At 43.8% G+C, this 19,168-nt stretch overlaps 2 protein-coding genes across 9 annotated transcripts in view; both read right to left on the bottom strand.

Moving 5' to 3' along the window:
* The window catches only part of TTC39A (tetratricopeptide repeat domain 39A), a 42,171-nt gene extending 29,045 nt beyond the window's left edge, over window positions 1-13,126 (bottom strand). Inside the window, exons 1-2 of one of the 4 annotated variants that reach the window (XM_065842001.2) lie at window positions 12,951-13,126; window positions 2,269-2,373 (exon numbers count right to left, since the gene is read on the bottom strand). In XM_065842001.2, coding sequence (XP_065698073.2) covers window positions 2,269-2,373; window positions 12,951-12,985 — 140 coding nt within the window. In that variant the 5' untranslated portion in view covers window positions 12,986-13,126. Of the gene's footprint in view, window positions 1-759; window positions 871-1,378; window positions 1,534-2,268; window positions 2,374-4,381; window positions 4,402-12,950 lie in introns of those variants that run through there. The other 3 variants (XM_071809874.1, XM_071809875.1, XM_071809877.1) reach the window with 3 other exon arrangements.
* A 4,166-nt stretch (window positions 13,127-17,292) lies between these two features.
* The window catches only part of EPS15 (epidermal growth factor receptor pathway substrate 15), a 52,662-nt gene continuing 50,786 nt past the window's right edge, over window positions 17,293-19,168 (bottom strand). For 4 of the 5 annotated variants that reach the window (XM_065841839.2, XM_071809872.1, XM_071809871.1 and 1 more), the window contains one exon: window positions 17,293-19,166. In XM_065841839.2, the coding sequence (XP_065697911.1) occupies window positions 19,020-19,166 (147 nt within the window). In that variant the 3' untranslated portion in view covers window positions 17,293-19,019. The remainder of the gene's footprint in view (window positions 19,167-19,168) is intronic. The other variant, XM_065841841.2, reaches the window with a different exon arrangement.

Below are 19,168 nucleotides of genomic sequence, written 5' to 3'. Positions count from 1 at the left end.
TTACTCTGTGTGTCTCAGGGCTGAGGAGAAGATTGCATTTTCTCCCCACTCCAGTGAGCAGACAGTCTCTGTGTCACCACTGTCACAGTTAACAGGTTACATATTGAAAACCACTGCTGCGTTTGGTGACTGAATTTAAGGAATTTCTTAAGAGTTCTTAGTGTGAATACTCCATATAAAAGATTAATTTAATTAAACTTACTGCAGAAACCACTAGATCACTGGAGCCCACTATTGTACAATGATTGTTAATGATAATAAAGACTTTAAAACCTAAAAGGTAGCTGAGGAAACAAGACAAGTTATATAACACGAAGCAAAAAATGCCAGATGATTTTTTTTTAATGAAACGAGTTATCTTCTTTATGGTGGATTCGCTTTTCTAATAGAAAAAAAAAAACAAACAAAAAAGGAGCTTCATCTAAACGCACGTCTAGACACCATCCTCAGATACTATTTTTAAACTGCTAGGAAACGCCTTTTGATTTTATCTCTTGTGCACTGCCAAATCTGTTCCCAGTTACACATGGTACAAATCAGTTGAAAATACACTTATTGTGGAAGACAAATGTGAGTAATTTAGTGAATCTCCAGTAACGTAGCACAGAACAGAGTATGGCCTACAGCGCACGTGGTGAGGCTGCAAAATGGGAGATATGAAATCCTTTACAAGCATGTAGAAACTGAGAAGTATTTCTTTAAACAAAGACAGCATGTTTATCGACTGTGAAAACCAATTTCAAACCCCAGCATGCTCACAGGCAACAGCGAGGAACTGGCGACTCCTGAAGAAAACAGTCCGTATCGCCACAGGTGCCCGCTCCACAGCTCCGGCCACTCCCTGGAGACGCGGAGCGTGCCCATATCGGAGATCAGCCATCCGGGGCACCCTGCTTCCGCTCCACACTCACAAAGATCACTGCCAAAGGCAACAGGAACAAGGGCCTCCTCACAACAACAGGCCAACATGAAAAACCAGTTGCAAAATGGTTTTGCAGTATGGAATATAGTCAGGTACAAAACCAGCACCAGCTCACGAAATATGTTCTGCAGGGCGCAACAAAAGCTGAATGAAAACAAATTACAATAGAAGAAAGATGGATTTACAGGAAAAACGCCCCACAGCCCCACTAGCTTCTGCAGTGTTTTGGAAACCCCCTTCCATTAAATCTCTCTCTGTTTTATGCTAAGCATGGAGTAAACATTTCCAGATGGGCACAAGGGCTTTGCTGTCAGAATTTAATGAAAACAGTTATTCTTCTTACCATTTTTATGATATTTTCTGATTATATATAAACACAAAACAACACTGCTGTGAATAAAACCAGTATTATTAATATGTCTGAGCCTACGAATGTCTTTCACAGAGTTTACTTACATGCTTAAGCTACAGATTCTGGCAGCAAAGACTGAGGCTGATAGCTCAGCAAAGCAGACAGTTATCTCAATGCATATCGAACACACACTACTGCATTACCCAGGAATTCTACTTGTTTCTTCTTGTTTTGTTTAGTTGCCTCATATTCCAGCGGCCTGAAAGAAGGCACAATACAATCTGCTGATGGCTCAAAGAGAAATTCAGTAACTTGGGGGAAAAAAAGGGAAGTAACCACAAACTTCAACAAGCCAAGAATGCAGGTGGCTTCAGGATGGGGCACAAAAAATCACAGACATTGGAAAGATACAACAATTTTAGAAGTTATTTTATGACCTCCCTGCTTGCAGCTGGGCCACTATTACAGGCTGGGCTGCAATGTAATTCGGAAACACAGTGTATGACCACAACACTGAATTGCAAAATAAGCCGTGAGACAGTTTCTGCAAGTGGTTATTGAAAGCCAACCAAACAAAAGGAATTAATACCTAAAGTAATGTGTCTCAGACCAGGCAGCTCATGGTCAGCTGCTCACTGAGACACAAAAGTATAAACACAGAAATTCTCAGAAAAATATGGGAAGAGGAGGGAAATGTGACAAAGGATGGTTTCTACTCTCACATACCGTACTACAGCTGAGGGGTTACTTCTCTGGACAAGTCTGTACGTTTTGTAGTTATCTTTGATCAATTGTGTTATTTACTCACCCAAGTGTGAAGCACTTATTCGGTCTTCCCAAAACTTAACACATTAACTTAGCAGCCCCTTCTGAACCAAAGGCATGCAGTCTTATTGACCATTAACAGAGAACCAGCTGTCTAGTCAACTCTCCTCAGAAATGGTGAAGCAAAGAAAAACAGACAGAGGAAAACTAGTAAAAGTGATCAACTTACTTCGCTTGTAAAGAAGCTAAAGCATCCGAGAACTTGTTGTTAAGAAATAAATCCAGAGCTGCCATGCACTCATGCAATGCCACGTTGAGGTCTGATGTAGGTGACCTGCCAGAAAAAGAAAGAATAACTTCAGCACATCTGTTCTCCTTCTACCAGTGCATTAGTGCTACTTTCAACCCTCCTTCTCCAGGTCCAGCCTTATTCCCGTGTATAATCTGCTATTCCATTGCCAGCGACTGCAGAGCATTAAAGTGACTTTTTTTAAACTATGCTCTTACCCTCTGCCATGTGGAAAGTCACTTTAGTTTTGTATTTTCTGAAAATACGATAAACTGCAAGTACTGTCAATAAGGACCTGGACAAGCAGAAGTTACTGTGTACAAGCGTGGCAGTTTGATGAACTCAGGTTTCTGGAACACAGCAGCACTGGGTGACAATGCTGATCTGTGTGTAACGCCAACAGAGACTACAGGCTGGTGACATTACGATCACGTTGTCACTTTAAGGATGAGATATTGCCAAATTGCATCAGATTATTGTATCGAGTGCTGCTGGAACATCTGCGCTAGTCAGCTCAGTTCAGCACGGCTCCTGACCGTACGACCAAGCTGTGCACACTCGTGGGAACAGCACTGTCCCTCAGAAGTGTTCCTGCATTCAAACCAAAAACTGCTGCTGCCTCCCAAAGTCAGGAGAGGCTCAGCGGCTCACGCAGGCTGTGCTTTTCTCCTCAGCAGCATCCCCATGTCAGCCTGACCTGCCACAAGTGTTCTCAGCTGGTCTCCGGGTTACTGGCAACAGGATAATACAGATCAGCTGAGTAAGTTTGGCCCAACTTCATCACCACCAGAACTGCTGGACAAAAAAAACCCACTGAAGAAACAAAAAGTCCTCGTACTAACCAAGTTAAGGTCACCTGGGCAACGTTAGGACATTCAAAACATCTGCATCTAATGATCAACGAGCCACACTGCACTACCACATCGTATCTAAGTCTGCACAAAAAAGCTCCCTCAAGAAAATACAAACAAATCCTCACCATGTCTCTGACTCTGAACAGCTCTGATGTGATCTGTCTTGTGACTTAGAAACTATGTTGCTTCCTTAAAAAACAGTACAAGACACAGCCTGCTACAGGGAAAAACACAAAGTAAAGTCCTGGTGGTATCTTAAGGAAGAGCCAGGAGAGCACAGAGCAAAAGCGTCTGTAATAACCACTGACTGCAGCGGTGGTTTGGTTTAGTTTATAAAGGTAATAACTGAAAATAAGAGCGTAATTATATATGTGAAAAACAATTATAAATTTGAGAGAAACCTTCTATCACACTGTTCATAGTGGCTGCTGCCATCGCACTTCAAACCCTCCTGCGCTCAAGAGACTCTGCAAGTGCTTTGCAAACACTGATTAACCAGGTCTTGGCATCCGGCTCAAACAATATGTAATATCACGCCTGCCTAACTATTCTGAGCCTTACTCACTGTAACAATTAAAACTTTGCCAATCATTGTTCACATGTGTTACAATTCTTACCTGCCTTTTAAAAATGTGTTCCTGAACCAAAGAGCATACTGAACATGATATCAAACATATTCTCATCTGTTTTAAAATATTTAGACTAGTAACATTTTACCTGGGTTTTTTGTTTGTTTCTTGTCATGCAGGAGAATTACCCCATTCAACACAAACAAACCTTTCCAAAATATTTGTTTGAAACAGAAAGATGACAAAGAAAAAAAAAATGTTGAAGCTCAAAGCACAACTAAGATATATCAATCACTTGGCATATTTTCTGAAGAAGAATTATTTACACAGTGCCAGCTGCAGCAAAAAACGCAAGTTGCACACTCCCTTCGTGCTCCACGGAAAACTGACATTTGACGTAGCTCCCAAGTAAAGGGCTGAAGACCTGAACACAATAAACACCTTACACAAATGCTACGAATCACCATTTGTTGCTGTTAACAGCAGGGAAGAAATACTTTAAACTAGAGAGCGCTCAGCATTTTAGCAAACTGATTAGTCATGGTCCAGCGGCGGCAGCTCCTCTCCCGCTCTTAACAGCAAGATCGGCACTGCCTCTACACGCAAAAAGCGCCGTGTGCTGCCACTCACCTTCCTGCCGAACCGCCTGTGCTCTCTGACATGGCCACTGGAGTGCCCGCCTGGGACCAGCACCCGGCAGCGGTGCTCGGAGGGACGGGGACACCGCGACACCGGAGCGCAGCGCAGCGCCTGCCCGCGGTACCCGACCTGCCGCTGGTCACTGCGGGTACCCAAGGTACCGGTCACCAACACCACGCTCCAAAACAGCAGTTTGGAAGCCAGCCTGCGACACACGTGTACCCTTAGATACGACCAATGTGGAAGGTGCCGCAGCTGCCGGGGCACCCGTGATCTCCAGAGCCGTCTGCAAGCACCAGCAGCATCAGCTGCCTCGCATCCAGCACAATCCAGGCTGAAGTCAAACACCCCTGTAATTACAGACCTGAAACAACCAAAATTACTGCACAAGGCAGTGGACCACATTGGAAACCTATAAACCAGAAGAGAGAGACAAATGAGGCCAGCTGATATGCAGGAGAACTGAGGCGTTAATTGCTGCAAATATGAGAAACAGGCAAGAGAGACAAGAAAGCGCTTCTTCCCGGCAAGGATTCTCTGCAAAACAGGCTTAAACCCCCCGGCCAAACCGCTGCTTTCTCTTGGTTCCTGTAACTTTGGGAGGCAGTGAGACTTTACATATTCTTTGTCAAAATCTCTCTTTAAAGCCATACAAAGTGAGAAGAGTATAAGCATTTTAATGAGTGGAGTGAGATCACCTGGCTGACTCTGCCCCAAACAAACCAGCGCAGGCTCCCACACGGCTCCGCTGGTGCGTGGGCAGCTGGTCCTGGGCGCCAGGAGGGCAGCTCCCAGCAGCAAAGGCACTCACCTCCCTCACCAGGACAGCCGGACCGCAGAACCTACATCAGCTATGACCTACGTACATAGGTTAGCTTCTCCAAAAGCATCTTAGGTTAAAAATTATAAACGTATTTTCTCCTGTACATGGCCTCATTTGCTAGATTACACAAAGCAGTACCAATAGTGAAGACATCAACTGCTGAAGGAAGACTCAAAAATTATAAGCAAGTGAAGGATAATTTCAGGATCTGAAGACATTAACATGCCTGATTAAATCTCTTGCTGTTTTTATGACATCCTGTACAGGAAAAACCTGCGCTGCGCTTGGTATAAAAATTATTGCAATAGATCCAGGGGCCGTCCCGCTAATGACTCCATTGTGTGTTTATAGCACCACTATGTATCTGGGCCACAGCACCAGATAAAAGACATCACCTTTTTCTTTTTTCCCCAGTTGAGAAAAACTACTGGTTACAACTGAAAATTAACCAGGGTGCTTCCATGGCAGAATCATAAGCTGCTCTGCAACATTATTTGTTGTTTTCACTAGCTGTTCATACAATTTCTAATTGATGTTGTATTTCTCCCAATAGTCTTTAAAGTTCTGTATGGCGAAGGCTCTGGCGGCTTCTGCCAAGTTCTTCAAGACCTGAGCTGGCAGGTATTTATCTGAATACCATTTCTCTGGAAACAATTATATGCTCAGACAACCTTCTAAAAAAAAAAAAAGATCTGAAGTATTTCCAGATTTAGGCCATCTCCCCTTGGTTTTAGAAGCCTCTTTCTGTTTTTGCTTTTTGGCAGCAGGTCTCGCAAGCACAGTCACACGGTTCTTACTGTGGTTTCACTATTTATGAAATCATCACTCTGCCCCAGGAACCATGACTGGGGGTGCTTTGCAAATCATAATTCCAGTATATCCTGTGGCTTAAGGTAAGACCTGATCTCCTTACTCCACAACCTCCCCATTATCTCCAGTCAGCAGCGCAACTGCTCAGGACACCCCAGGCAATGCCCTTTTTGCTTAAACATCCAATCCTTTTTATGCCAACAGCAATATCAAACAAAATATTTCACTAATAAAAAGGATCATGAACTCTGTATTCTGCAAAATGCTGAACTACTGACTCGTTTTACCTGAGTAATTATCAGGAGTTGGCAAAAAAAAAAAGTCAGTCTGAAGTTTGTGTCTTTATAGTAACACTTTTAATAGTAATTCAAAAGCTCCTTCAGAATTGTGAAACACTGAAAGCAAGTTAAATCGGTCATATTCAAAATACGGATGCATTTCTCTGCCAAATCTACGTTATCTGCATAAGTCAGCTGAGGTAGTGTGCATGCAAACTTAACTTGGGGGAAGAGAATAAAATACAAAGAGTCAAGCACAACTGAGCTAAACCAGCAGCTGACGAGAAACCGCCACAGCGACAACAAAACGCTGGTGACTCAGGAGCTGACTCTGCTCTCCATTATCGGGAGGCTCTCGGAGCAGGAACAGTGGAAGTACATCGTGTTTTCCCAGGTGCAGACTCGTCTCAAACACGCAAAGCAAGCAAGACGCAAGATCAAAGAAAAACATCTAATGGAAATATCACATTCCCATTCCAAAGAAATTTCACATCAAAATCTCTATAATCATCCTAGGGACTTCTATCTCAGGGGCTGGGACAGCAGCCATGTAGTCAGGAAAAAAGGTAATAATTTTTCAAACTATCTCTTCATAGAGCATGAAATGGAACTGAAAAGAGATCAGTCTCATGTGCCCACAGCGCATTCACCTTTTTCCAAAGAGAAGGGAGACAGCAAAACCATCCTGCGCCCTACAAACACGGTGCCGCTTGGGCTTCATCAGCACTGAGACCACAAAGCGTTCGCAGGTGTGAGGAGCACGCCCAGGCACCTTTCGAAGGTCCGCACTGCAGTTTTAACAAAACCGCATCTGAGACACATCCAACGCAACCTGGCTCGCTGACACGGAGGCCACCACGTGTGGTCGACACCGTCACTGGCACCCGGGTGTCCTCACTGCATGTTTGCAAAAATATCACCACTGAATACAGAAATTCTTGCCATGACTCCACTTGCTGTTCTGATAATGCTGGATAATCACAGAGACGTTACAAGACAGGACACACCGGGGGTAACTTTCCCGAGCCTTTTCCAGCTGGGCAGGTCATTCCCAAATCGATGACCACCACCTTTCTAGACAGATGACTGCGTTGAGCAACACTGCATTACAAACGTTCTGAGCCCGAGGCTGAAAAAATCCCTGCATTCAAAGGAAACAAAAAGCACATCAGTTGGGAAGAATTCTTCTCCTCTTTTGCAAACACTTCCAAAACCACATGAGATCGGAAATAACCCGCGATGAACAGCGCTCTCACTACCGTGAACAGGAGAGCCAGTACGCAACTCTTTCAATCTTTTGTTACTATTCAGTTACCAGACAAAACAGAAACTTCTTCATAATTTGAAAGCAAATAAGTTAATGCAAGAAAATTAATTCTGCCGTATTTCTTCCTGTTCTCTGTGCCAAGCTAGTAACACCTCGACATTTATCTTCTTGTGTTGTTGAACACGTTCCTGGCCCGTGACGAAAACTCCTCGGTGCTGCAGGAACAGCATCACTTGTAACAACAGAACACGCACGTTCTCCACACATTCTGTACAGGGACACAACAGCGATGCAATTGTGGAATTCAGGCCATCGCAGCCAGTACTTCAAGTTGCACATGGAGTAGGACAGAGTTTATTTTTGAGGTTAACTCAGCTCTGAAACTACCAAGCTGTGGATGCCTCATTTTTTGTTTAAGATACTCAATTTTTCAGCCCTTCTGTTTCAGCCAAAGCTCCACAAAACAAAGGGTTGTGGCAAAGCAGTCGAGCGAGCAGAACAAAGTCCAGGGAATGCCCAGACTCGCATTCTGCCCCTGGTTCCACTGCTGTTTAACTTGAACCAAGCAGGATGCAGGTTGCATCACATTCGCAGTTCTCATCCTGTATTTGAACGGGCAAGCAACGCAATAAATTCATTAAGGCAGGTTTGTTCAGACAAACAAAACATCCTGGTGTCATTTTTGCAGTTCCCTTTCCGTGTTGTGCTGCCACAACTGCTCACAAAGAGCTAAACGCACCATTGTGGGTGATTATTCACAGTCAGTAGAACTGCCTGCATCAAAGAGAATGGAAAAAACCCATATATATGCAAAGTATAGCCTGGCGAATTACAAATTATCAAACCAAGCATCCTGGAACTGCAAGAACCTATTGGAATGTAGGCAGAAAAATATAGCTGACATTGGGTCAAAATAAAATACAACAAATATATCCACCATTAAAGAAGTTTACATGAACGCTGCAATTAAGAGCAGCATTTCATCATAAATCAGCCTGTACTGATGCTTCACAAGTTTTAACAGCTCTTCTTTTTCAATTCAAATGCTCTACAATCTTCGTCTCTTTGAAGGACAGATGTGATTCATATCACGCCATCTGGGGTTTTCTGAAGAGTCTTACACAACCTTGCAATATCCATTCGCTCTTTTCTGACAGTCCTCTGACCTCCCGCAGTTTTAGTGCCTCTGCTCAACACACACTTCCAACACGGTTACTCCCGACTGTTAAAGGTCTAATCCTGCTCATGTTAAAACTAATGAGAAACCAACAAGAGCTGCACTAGGCCACTGTCTTCAACAGTGCTGAGCACATCAGGTACCCAGCAAACAAACAGAAAAAGCATTGAGCAAAATGCAAGCTCACATCTGCCACATTCACAGTGAGAAGCCAGACAAAATCAGTGGGATTCGCTTTTGTAAGGAGTCACGGCAGAGTTCTGTGCTGTTTCTGAAATAAGATTCAGGGAGGGACGTTATGCGATTTTCCCTTCTGCTTACGCAGCGATGACGAAGACCGACCGGCACCCACCAAGCGGCTCCTGCGCGCCTCCAGCGCTTCGCACTTTCCTTCTGCGGACTCGCGCTCCGCTGGTTTCAGACTTCAGCGTGGGGACAAACACAAAGAGGCGAAACACACACTGTGGGACAAATGGCACGTTCCTCAAGCAGTTAATCTGAGCTGAAATGGCTCTTGGTTTGGTATTTGGTTTGGTTTGGTCGTTTTTTTCGGTTGGTTGGCTTTTTTTGCCTTTTTTTTGGTGCAGTGGTTTGTTGTGGGTTTTTTTTTTTGCATTAAATCTCTGCAAAGAATTTTCAAAATTAATTACTCTGTGATATGTTTTGTTACAACTTAAAAAACATGATGCTTTTGTTTCAGTTCCATTGCTGAACAGTACTTTAGGTTCTCATACAGTAATACATACAGGAATGACACAAAACACTTTAACGAATAGGGGTTGTTGCTTTGCCTTTCATCATCGCTTCACATGGAACTGCTGGTTGTGTTTCCCTGAGAGCCTCCAACCAACGGAGGCCGTGTCCCAGCGCTCCCGCAAAGCTCCGACCGGACAGCGGCGCCTCCTCCGCGACCACCTGGAAATCCGGGCACAGCACTGCAACGCGCCCTGATCACCCTCCTGCACCTGCCTGTGGAATCAATGCTCAAGAACAGAACAGAAGTACTAGTAGCAAGTTTTCTTGGCACTCCGTGTTTCTAAAGCCATTTTGAAGTTATTCTTATTCGACGGCTTCGAGCAGACAGGTCGCACTCTCTCCATCTCAAAGCAAAAAAAAAGTAAGCAAGCTACATGAGGACCAAAACAAAAAGCAAGAGCGCGGCTGATTTTGAACTCAATCAGAACAGTGTGGGATCCTTCTGGCTTTTCTTCTCTTTGACAGGAAACATGGACTGGTGGAAACCAGAAACTTCAATGCATACACAGTGAGGAGATTTCATCAGTTCAGGGTGACAATTTCAGTTAAAGCCAAAGAGAAAGGTAAAATCGCATGGAAGTCCAGGATTGCATTCTATTTGACCTGCATTTGACATTCAAGCCATTAAGCCACGTGTATCTGATTTACCATTTGAACAATGACTCTCTTCTCATAGTTGTTTTTTTCCACAAAAGATGAAAGTTCTATTACCAAAGTGAAGATAAAAGCTGAAAATCTGCAAAAACAGGAGGTCATTTTCCATCACCCCTACTCAAAAAACCTGGCATTTGGTTTTTAGTTCTAACCAGTCCACTAGACCATCATGTCCTCCAACCATGAGCTAAACGTTTCAATCTGCTCCCAAAATACACCTGAAACCTAAGAAACCACAAGCTCAGCCCTGCAAAAACATTGTCTGGGAGCTTCATTGAGGTCTTAAAGGAGCATTTCAAGTAAAATGTGAACTACAACAGGGAAATAGTAATATTTTTTTCCAAAAATTAGCAAAAATCCTGATATGCATATATGTTTTCAACATTTTGTAGTACAGCCACCAAAACATCTGAAGCGCTTGACATCCCGGTGCAACAACTGAACACAAGAGCTGGTTCCAGCAGATGGAGCTGCAGAAGGACGAGACCCCGCACCAAGCTCCCCAGCAGCCTCAGGAACAAGAGCCTGACTTGGGACAACCCGCCCAACCCAGCAAAACTCAGCAACCTCCTTCCTGCTGCTGAACACGTTTGCAAGCATTCTCCCTGGGTTCAGACCTTTCCGAAGAGCAAGGCAACCGCAATCCCTCAGCTTTTGCTGCTACTGTTGTCAATGCAAACATGAGACCTGGAAGTTGCTTAATGCCATTTAAAACCATTGTTGCAAACAGATGGCCCACCTTCCCGGCATTGAGAATAAAAATAAAACATAATTTTAAAATCTGGTGGTCCACTAAAGAGTTACCGAGAGAGAACACGGCAATAAAACTGAACAAGGCTATTAGAAACACTAATATGTGACATTTTGGATGATTAGCAAGGACTTTGCTGCTTCAAGTGCCACTAGACCACCTACTTCCAGTCTCGGCAATAGCTCTAATGTTAATACAGATGCCAGCAAAAAATCTGTATTCGTGTGTACCTTATATAATCTAAAATTCAGGAAACATTTTCCATCGTGGTTTCTGCAGATGAACTGAAGTCTGGGGCTTAGGTTTCCTCTTTTCAACTTTAAAATATTGGGAAAACATGCAGGGAAAGAGCAAAACACCATTTCCAGCATTTCACAAAGAGCCACGAACGGACCCTCTACCGCTCTTCTAAGTGGAGAAACTGCTCACTGACCTCTCAAACAACTGCACTCTTAAAAGTTCCTACTCCTGCATGTATTACAAAGCAGATGGTTTCAAAGGTATTATGTTGTCCTGGTTTTGTTAAAAACAAGTTTCTCTTTTAGCAAATTTTTGCCTGTCAGCTAAAGCCTTCATATTAGCTGCATTTTCCTGGAGAACCCGACACATGTTTTGGTTAAACCTAGCAATGGAATGCAAACTTATTGATAAGCACGGATGGACATCTCGCGAGAGGGGCAACGAGAAACTGGTGATCGAGAGACTGACCAACGGTGTATAACATTCCATTCACGTGAATACTTCATATAAAAGTGGGAGATCACGGGGATCTCGCCCCTTTGCCTTTTGCCCTTTGCCTTTCCCTTTTTTCCGTCATGGCTGACATTAGGAGAGGACCTTGCTGGTCGTCCCTGCGAACTGAGGCCAGTGAGAGACTGAATCCAGCTCCGGTTGGCTACAGAGTCTAATCCAGGACTTTGGGTGCTGGCTCTGCAGTTGCTGAGACTTACAAGATTGGTTTTGTATATTTTGTATTATTTTCTCTATTCTTATTAGTAGCATTAGTAAAACATCTTTAACTTTTCCAACTCTCTTCTCTCTGTCCTTCTTTACCTCCCGATCGCCTGTCCTGAGTGGGAAGGGGGGAGAGGGAGGGGCAAAAGGGGGAAGTGGGGGGGGAGAGGAGGTTAACAACACATCTGCCAGGGTTTGATTGTCACCCCGCAATCCTAACCCTCGACATATGTCAAACAGGCCTTTAACGCAGCCACATTTAAAATCCAACGTGCTGTCATCAGCGAGGAAGAATGTTATTTGCACACCGATTCAGCTTGCAAAGAACCAGCTCCCTCAGGCGCACACAACGGACGCGCATGTGTTTCAGGGGCAGCGGGAGCGCGCCCGTGGAAAGGGGAAAGGAAAGTTCCACCTGCAGCTCCTCGGGAAGCGCGAGCACCGAGGCACCGAGTTACGGTCACGGCAAAGTGCTGCAAACTACGCGAAGAGCTCAAGAAAAGCACTTGGGTCTTCCACAGGCTTCGGAGACACGACACCACACTCGAATAACTCTTTGAAGACCAAGGTGAACTGGCAATTACTGAAGGGCTGCAGCACAGGTATGTAGGTTCGCTTAAGCTAACACTTTTGTCTAAGGAAAAAAAAAGGCCCCGAAAGAAAAAAAAAAAACGGTTTCTGCCCCTTCAGTCGCTGCATTCAGGTCGTTAAGCAGATGGAGAGTCGTTTGTCCATCGTTGTGTGCGACTGGGGAGAAAGGCCCCAGATCCGCAGCCAGGAGACGGGCCGGACCGAAGCCACAACGGCTCCGGCTCCCCGCAGCCAGCCGGGAGCGATCACGCAGGTACCAGACTCGATTTACGGGCTCCAGACCGAGGCGACTGCCGAGCCGGGAAACGAGCCGCCCTCGCCTCCCATCTGGCACCGCAGCCGCCCGCGACCAGACCCTCAGCTCCGGCCGGCAGCGGGACGGGTGTTCCCGCCACCGCCGCCCCCTTTTCCGACCCGGGACGGAGAGTCCCCAAAGCCTCAGGGGCGGCGCCGCTCCCCGGAGGAGACCCCGCTGCCCGGCCCCCCCCCAGCCCCATACCGGGTGTCACCGCTGCAGCCCGCCCGAGACTCCATGGAGGCGTCACGAAGCGCGTCCCCGACTCCAGCGGCTGCGGGAAAGGAGGCCGGAGCCGAGGGCTGGCGCTGCCGCTGCTCCCCGGCGAGGCCGGCAGCCGCAGCCACCTCGCGTGCTGCGAAGCGGCGTCTCGGCGCATGTTCGGGCAGGGCCGGGCCCGGGCGGAGGGGCCGCCCCCGCAGGTGAGAGCGGCTGCGGCAGCGCCCGCCCCCCCGCCGGCGGGCAGGGAGCGGGGGGGCCCGGCCTTTCACTGGGGGCTGCTGCGGGACGCGGGCTCTGCGCTGTGGAGGTGAAGGGGTTGAGCCAGCAGGTGAACTGAGGGGAGGCTGCGGGAGCCCCGAGAACAGCCGAGAGGAAAACACGTACTGTGTGCTAGAATTAGAGTCATTTCTTCCTCTTCAGAAAAAACCAAAACCAAACCAGGAAAATATAATTAATATTTACCAGAATTTCTAATTAGCCTAGACTTTGTAAGAGCCTGTTCCCAAGAAAGTGTTTGCCTGGGCGGAGAAACACAACAGTCAGTGAATTGTGCAAAAGGAGTAACACCCAACAGTGTTTACAGTTCAGATTTATCAGTTTATGAACAAATTACTTAAAATAATACGACTCGAAAAGGCTAAAGCAATTGACATTACTAACAGGCATGCAATGCTGAAAAATTGTTTTTATTTGGCCACTTGTATCAATCATGCAGCTTCAGATTACAGGGATAAGAACAGATTAACAAAATGAAGGAGTTTGTGGAAGGAAGCAAGTGGGGAAAGAAGGCAAAGGTACACGCAGCCCAGGGAGTGGCAGGACAAACAAAAGGACTGGGTTGACATTTAGAAACAATGGGCACATTAAAGAGAACAGTGGGTGTATAAGGTTAAAAAAGGAAGGAATTTATTAGCTGAACACTGACAATGTGGCTGGCGATGTGCGGAACCAGAGACCCCGCACTCCAGGGCAGCGGGCGCAGCTGCTCTTGGAGAAGCTGAGACGACTGCAGAGACCTCACCTGGCCCGACCCGCTTGAGCGTGATTCTTTGGTCAACGGGCCGAAATTCATGATTGAATTGGCTAAATCAAACATTTTTGATCAATGATGGGCATGGTAAGGAGTGGTGACAAGCACCTTCACAGAGCTATTTTGGTGCAGATGCAAAGCCACATTTTTCAGCACCTGTTACATACCTTGAGCTTTTTGAATTGTGAGGCTTGTACATTCCAGCTCACAGGTTTCATAATGAAGAGAAGACTGCACTTTAGACACAACCCGTTTTCAATAACCAGCCATATTTAACCTAAAGAACATTTTCTGTAATAACCACCCCAGAATATACTCTAAATTGCTTTTTCCAGCTTTTAGGAATTCTATGTTGTAGGGACAGGTAAAAAAGATAAAACAGAAAGACAAATTTGTATCATTAGCTTAATTGCAGTTTGAATTACTTTCCTGAGCATATCATTTTATGTTTGTGAACAGCTGTGCTTTTAATATCTGACAGTACAATACATATTTTTAAATAAATTGATAGCACTTGAATCAAAATTAGATCATTTAAATCTACAACACTCAACTAGTACTTTTACATACAGTTTTCAGGGTTCTAGGTCACTGGTTTCAACCTCAACTGAATTATTTATTCAGTAAAAGTTATTACTGGATGTGGGCCCAAAATGGGATTCATAGTCCAAGCTCCTCAGAACTCTTCAGCACTCAAAGACCTCAGTCTATGTTACAGAAGAGCATTGAAAAATAAGGCGGTATTAATAGAGCTTTGGAGAAGTATTAAAAAAAAAATCTGCAAGAAGGATTTTATTTAAAAACTATTAAGCCTTTCGAAATTAGCTTTGTCTGTGTAAGGGACCACACCTGTTCCTGTAACATCTCAAGAGAGACTGAATTATGTGGAAAACACTCCCAAAGACCTTTTGGCTTTAATATAAGAAGTTCAATGTTATATAGTTCAACAGAATAAATATTAAATCTGTCCACACAGGAAAATTAGTCTGAGCAAGTCGATGAGGATGAATCCTTGTATTGACCTGGGCACCACCAGAGACAAAACCAAGAAAGTCAGTGGTTTGCAGATGGTGTTACAAGGATCTGCTGCTGGGACAGACCCCTGCGTCGAAGGGAAGAATTTCACCCTGTATTATCAGCAAACTATTAGGAAACCCTCAAGAAAACACCTTATTCCAAGCAAAACTCCTGTCAAATTCTTAATCTGTGTCCGGTTACTTGTATAGTCCTGGAATCCATCTCTTCTATAAGATACACACAAGTAAATGAGATAAAATTCCTTTTACTCTGGACAATATTGTCATTCTAAATTAGAGCAGTTACGTAATACGCTATCAGACCCATTGTCACTTAGAAAACAGGAAGCAGATTAGCATTAAGAAATGGTTTGTCCAAAGTCATTTAATAAATCAGCAGGAGACAATGAGAAACAACATCCTGACCTCTTGAACACACACCCCGACAATGCAGCATTCCTCCCTCCATCAGCTAGTCACCCGATCACCCGCTTCAAACACTACTGCTTTTTGTTTTCAGTCTAAAATCTAAGGTCCTAGCAGCTCTAGATACCTCAATTTTGGCACAACGGGAATTCTTGAGTAATTCTGAGCAAGGAATGGCAGTGCAGGTGGTATTATTTATGTATTTTTTTTATTGTTCATGTTTCTTTAAACAGAGGGTGGATGAAAATTACTTCTGTTACCCGGTGTTACTGACCTTGACTTGATGGCTTGTCACCTGAAAAATTAGAAGTTCCTTCCCATCTTTTCTGGGGTAATAGACACAAGCCAAAATTTTCCGTGAAGCTTCCCTCAAAAACCTGCAACAAGGGATTCTCTTACTCATCTGTCAGTCCATAAGCACAAGAGGAAAGTATTTTCACCTCCCCCCCACTTACTTTTCTCCACAGAAGAAATTTCTTTATATTAAGCTGTCTGGCCTCCCTGGGCGGGTACCGAGTTACAGTTCTGCAGTGAGCACAGCGCTTTAGGCTCGGAGCCCCCTGGGAACACAAGCTTTCCCGCTGTTTAGGTAGCAAGTTTGACTGCTACTATGAATAGCAAGATACCATGAGCACAGAAAGATGCCAAGACCGCCTGGCTGTTGCACCAAGGCTGAGGTGCTACGAGCTTGGGAAGTCTGTCCCACCCCAGGGGCAGTTGTACCTCAGCCACCACTTCAGAGTCTGGCTTGTGTCCCTCACCCACGTTCACCTTCACCTGTGGTGAAGCAGGCAGTTTTCCAGAGAACTTCACTTAAATTCAACCTATGTCAGTTCCTTCATTAAGCACCTTTATTGCCATTTTATTGTTTGTCAATACTTCACCGTAATATAACAGACTTAACATCAATCCCCAGTACATTCTTCCAATACAGTTTCTAGTTAAGTTGCTTCAGGTAACTTGCACTGGGAGTGTAACTGTCAAGTTCATCTGCTGGACATTAGAGCATCTCTTGAACCTTTTGAGTGCAATGGTCTTCTGTGAACACAACAGAAACCTTTACAAGACAGTTAGAACTTCATAGTATAGGAAGTTAGTGAAAAAAGGATATAAAATGATTCAAGGTGATTAGCAACCATCTTCAGTTTCACGATAAAGGGTTAAATAGACTGCATGCAGTTTGGAGGGGAGAGAGGGTTGAAAGTGGCACAACTAGAGGCAAAGTGTGCTCAAGATGGAAACTTGACAACAGACTTAAAAGGGAAAAAAATAGCCTGCAGGTTTCAAACAGCCTCAAGAACGTGTGTGAAACGGAGAAAACTATTACATTGCCCAACCCAACTCATTAAAAGAAAATAGGCAGAGAGATTTGGGTCCACTCATCCGAGTGTATTAAAACCGAGCATTACTGGTCCAAGAGGATCAAAGACACCTGTAAAGGGCTGCTGGATTCCTAAACCTCTGGCCAAGCAATCTGTACCTTGACATACAGGTGACATTAAGCTGACAGACGTTTAGAAGAGTCATATGCTGGGTCCAACTAAGGAAGTCTTAAACCCTGTATGCTGGCAGCAGCCAGCAGAAGACTCTTACGTAGAGTACCTTCACAGCTAAATCTTTATTATCAAAACATTTGGGCTCTGCAACCCTCGTGCTGGCAAAAATCCTCAGACAAGAGCAGCCTGAATTTTCTCTGAAGTTGCCACAACTCCTAATGGAGCAAGTGCCAGCCAGGAAAACCAACCCGCTCCCAGCAGGCTCCAGTCAAACACTTCACGCGGTTTGCATTACAGCTGCACGCTGCTGCGCAGCTCAGAGTGCCCTTTTAAAAAATTAGGCAAACAGTTCACACTTATGTACTTAAACTTTATTTCTTTATAATTACAGGCTATTGTTAGAATTTTTAAACAAAATGGAATCTATAAATAGAGGCTAATCCCACCTGAACGAGTTTTTTTGTTTAAAAAAAAGTTAAAACTTCATAAAGTAATGCCATTTAGCTCACAGCAGCAGTTTGTTGGTGTCTGAGTAAAAGTACTATAGTCAGAGTCAGTAACATGAAATGTAACATCAAGTGACTCAAAACTTTAAATTCCCTAAAAGAAAGCAGGAATATATATATAATATATACATATAACATTATGTTGGTCCACTGAGTATACATTTTTAACAAAAGATAAGAAACTATGTAATCCAGTTAATCATATGATTTGAAAGATTAGTGTATACTCATTACAAAGATGTATAGATAAGTTATTACTATTTAATACTTGCAAAATTTTAAGTTACTTTTACGAGCAGGTGTTTAAATGATAATTTCCCAGTGCAAAAAAAAAAAATCCCAGTCAGGTTACCCATTTTTCCTGAAAAACTGAAAACTACCCTCAAACTGGTGCAACAGCAGCACTGAGGGTAATGGGAAGAGCTGAAATACACGGGAGCGTGGCCGAGTCCTCCCCGTCCTCCCAGCGCTGCGTGTCCAAACTCTTCAGCTTCTTCAGCAGAAACATCCCAGGTTGAAAGTGCAAGGGAAAAGCCCTCTTGATGTTCGTGCTGCCGCCATCCATTCCTCTTATACAGGGCAAAGGATTATGCTTCTTGCAATGAATTTGATGAAACTGATTCTCCAGAATAAGATTTCTTTCAAAATGAACAATAAGTTATTTTCACTAACATTCTATTAACCCTACTCTGACTCAGTGACCATAAAGAAATCATTCAGTTTAAGGTGCAACTATCAGTTGGCATCAATAAATTACATATACAGAAAACAACTGTGGTGGTTTTTTTTAAACAAAAAGCAGACTGTTTTTTCTTTCTATTCTCAATCCTATTTCAAATTGAACTTATTAACTTGCCAGTTCAGCTGCATATTTCACAGGTAAGAGTGGCTCAAATAGCAGCAGGGTCTCATATTCTGACAGTCATCTTGGCCAACAGTAAATGTATACGAATCTTCAAATTAATTGCTTTATCAAACAAAATAGCAGGTCTGTCTTAAAACCTATGGCCATGCAAGAAAAGCATTAAAGGTTTCAGAAAGTCTCACTCTTTCTGACTTCAGAAGAATCTCCATAAAGATTGTTATTTCAAATCCAAACATGGAGTCCTCAATGAGAGGAAAATCTATATGCATATGTGTAAAATAAAGCACTCCACAACTCTGGCATTACTAAAATCTCTTTAGAAGGAGAAAAGGTTTCAAATGACTAACTGCTTGACAAGACACTCAGCCCTGCAGAATAATCGCTACGTTCACTTCATGCTCAGTTACCAACTGCTGACAGATTACAGTCAAACCACAACCTTGCTATCTGCATTTTCAACTAATTTGCTTACAGCTGGGAAAATTACTTTGTTCTCCTGAAAACTCGAGAGAAACTGAATGCTAAACTTAACAGTTACTCAAACAATAACCAAAAGGATTGAATTTTGCAGAAACATTTACACCACTTTCAGAAATTTTTAACCTTTTCATAGTTTCTTGTATATATGTATTTTCTGATTAACATTTAAATAGGTTAGGTATTCAGGAACAGGGACAAAACAGTTGACATCAGACAAAATCTTATCTAAACTTCATGCTTCTGATATTTCAGATTTACTGAGTGCAATAGCCAGTTCCAAGTCTTCTTGCTCTTGCTGTTTCAGTCTTGCCAATCGTTCTTTCTCTTCTCTCTCACTTTCCCTCTTAGCCCATTCAATCATGTCTTCCTCAGTAGAATACT

This window comes from Patagioenas fasciata, chromosome 6, assembly GCF_037038585.1.
Source record: "Patagioenas fasciata isolate bPatFas1 chromosome 6, bPatFas1.hap1, whole genome shotgun sequence".
Lineage (NCBI taxonomy): Eukaryota > Metazoa > Chordata > Aves > Columbiformes > Columbidae > Patagioenas > Patagioenas fasciata.
The sequence above is the reverse complement of the archived record's forward strand: the minus strand, read 5'-3'. Positions and strand labels throughout refer to the sequence as shown.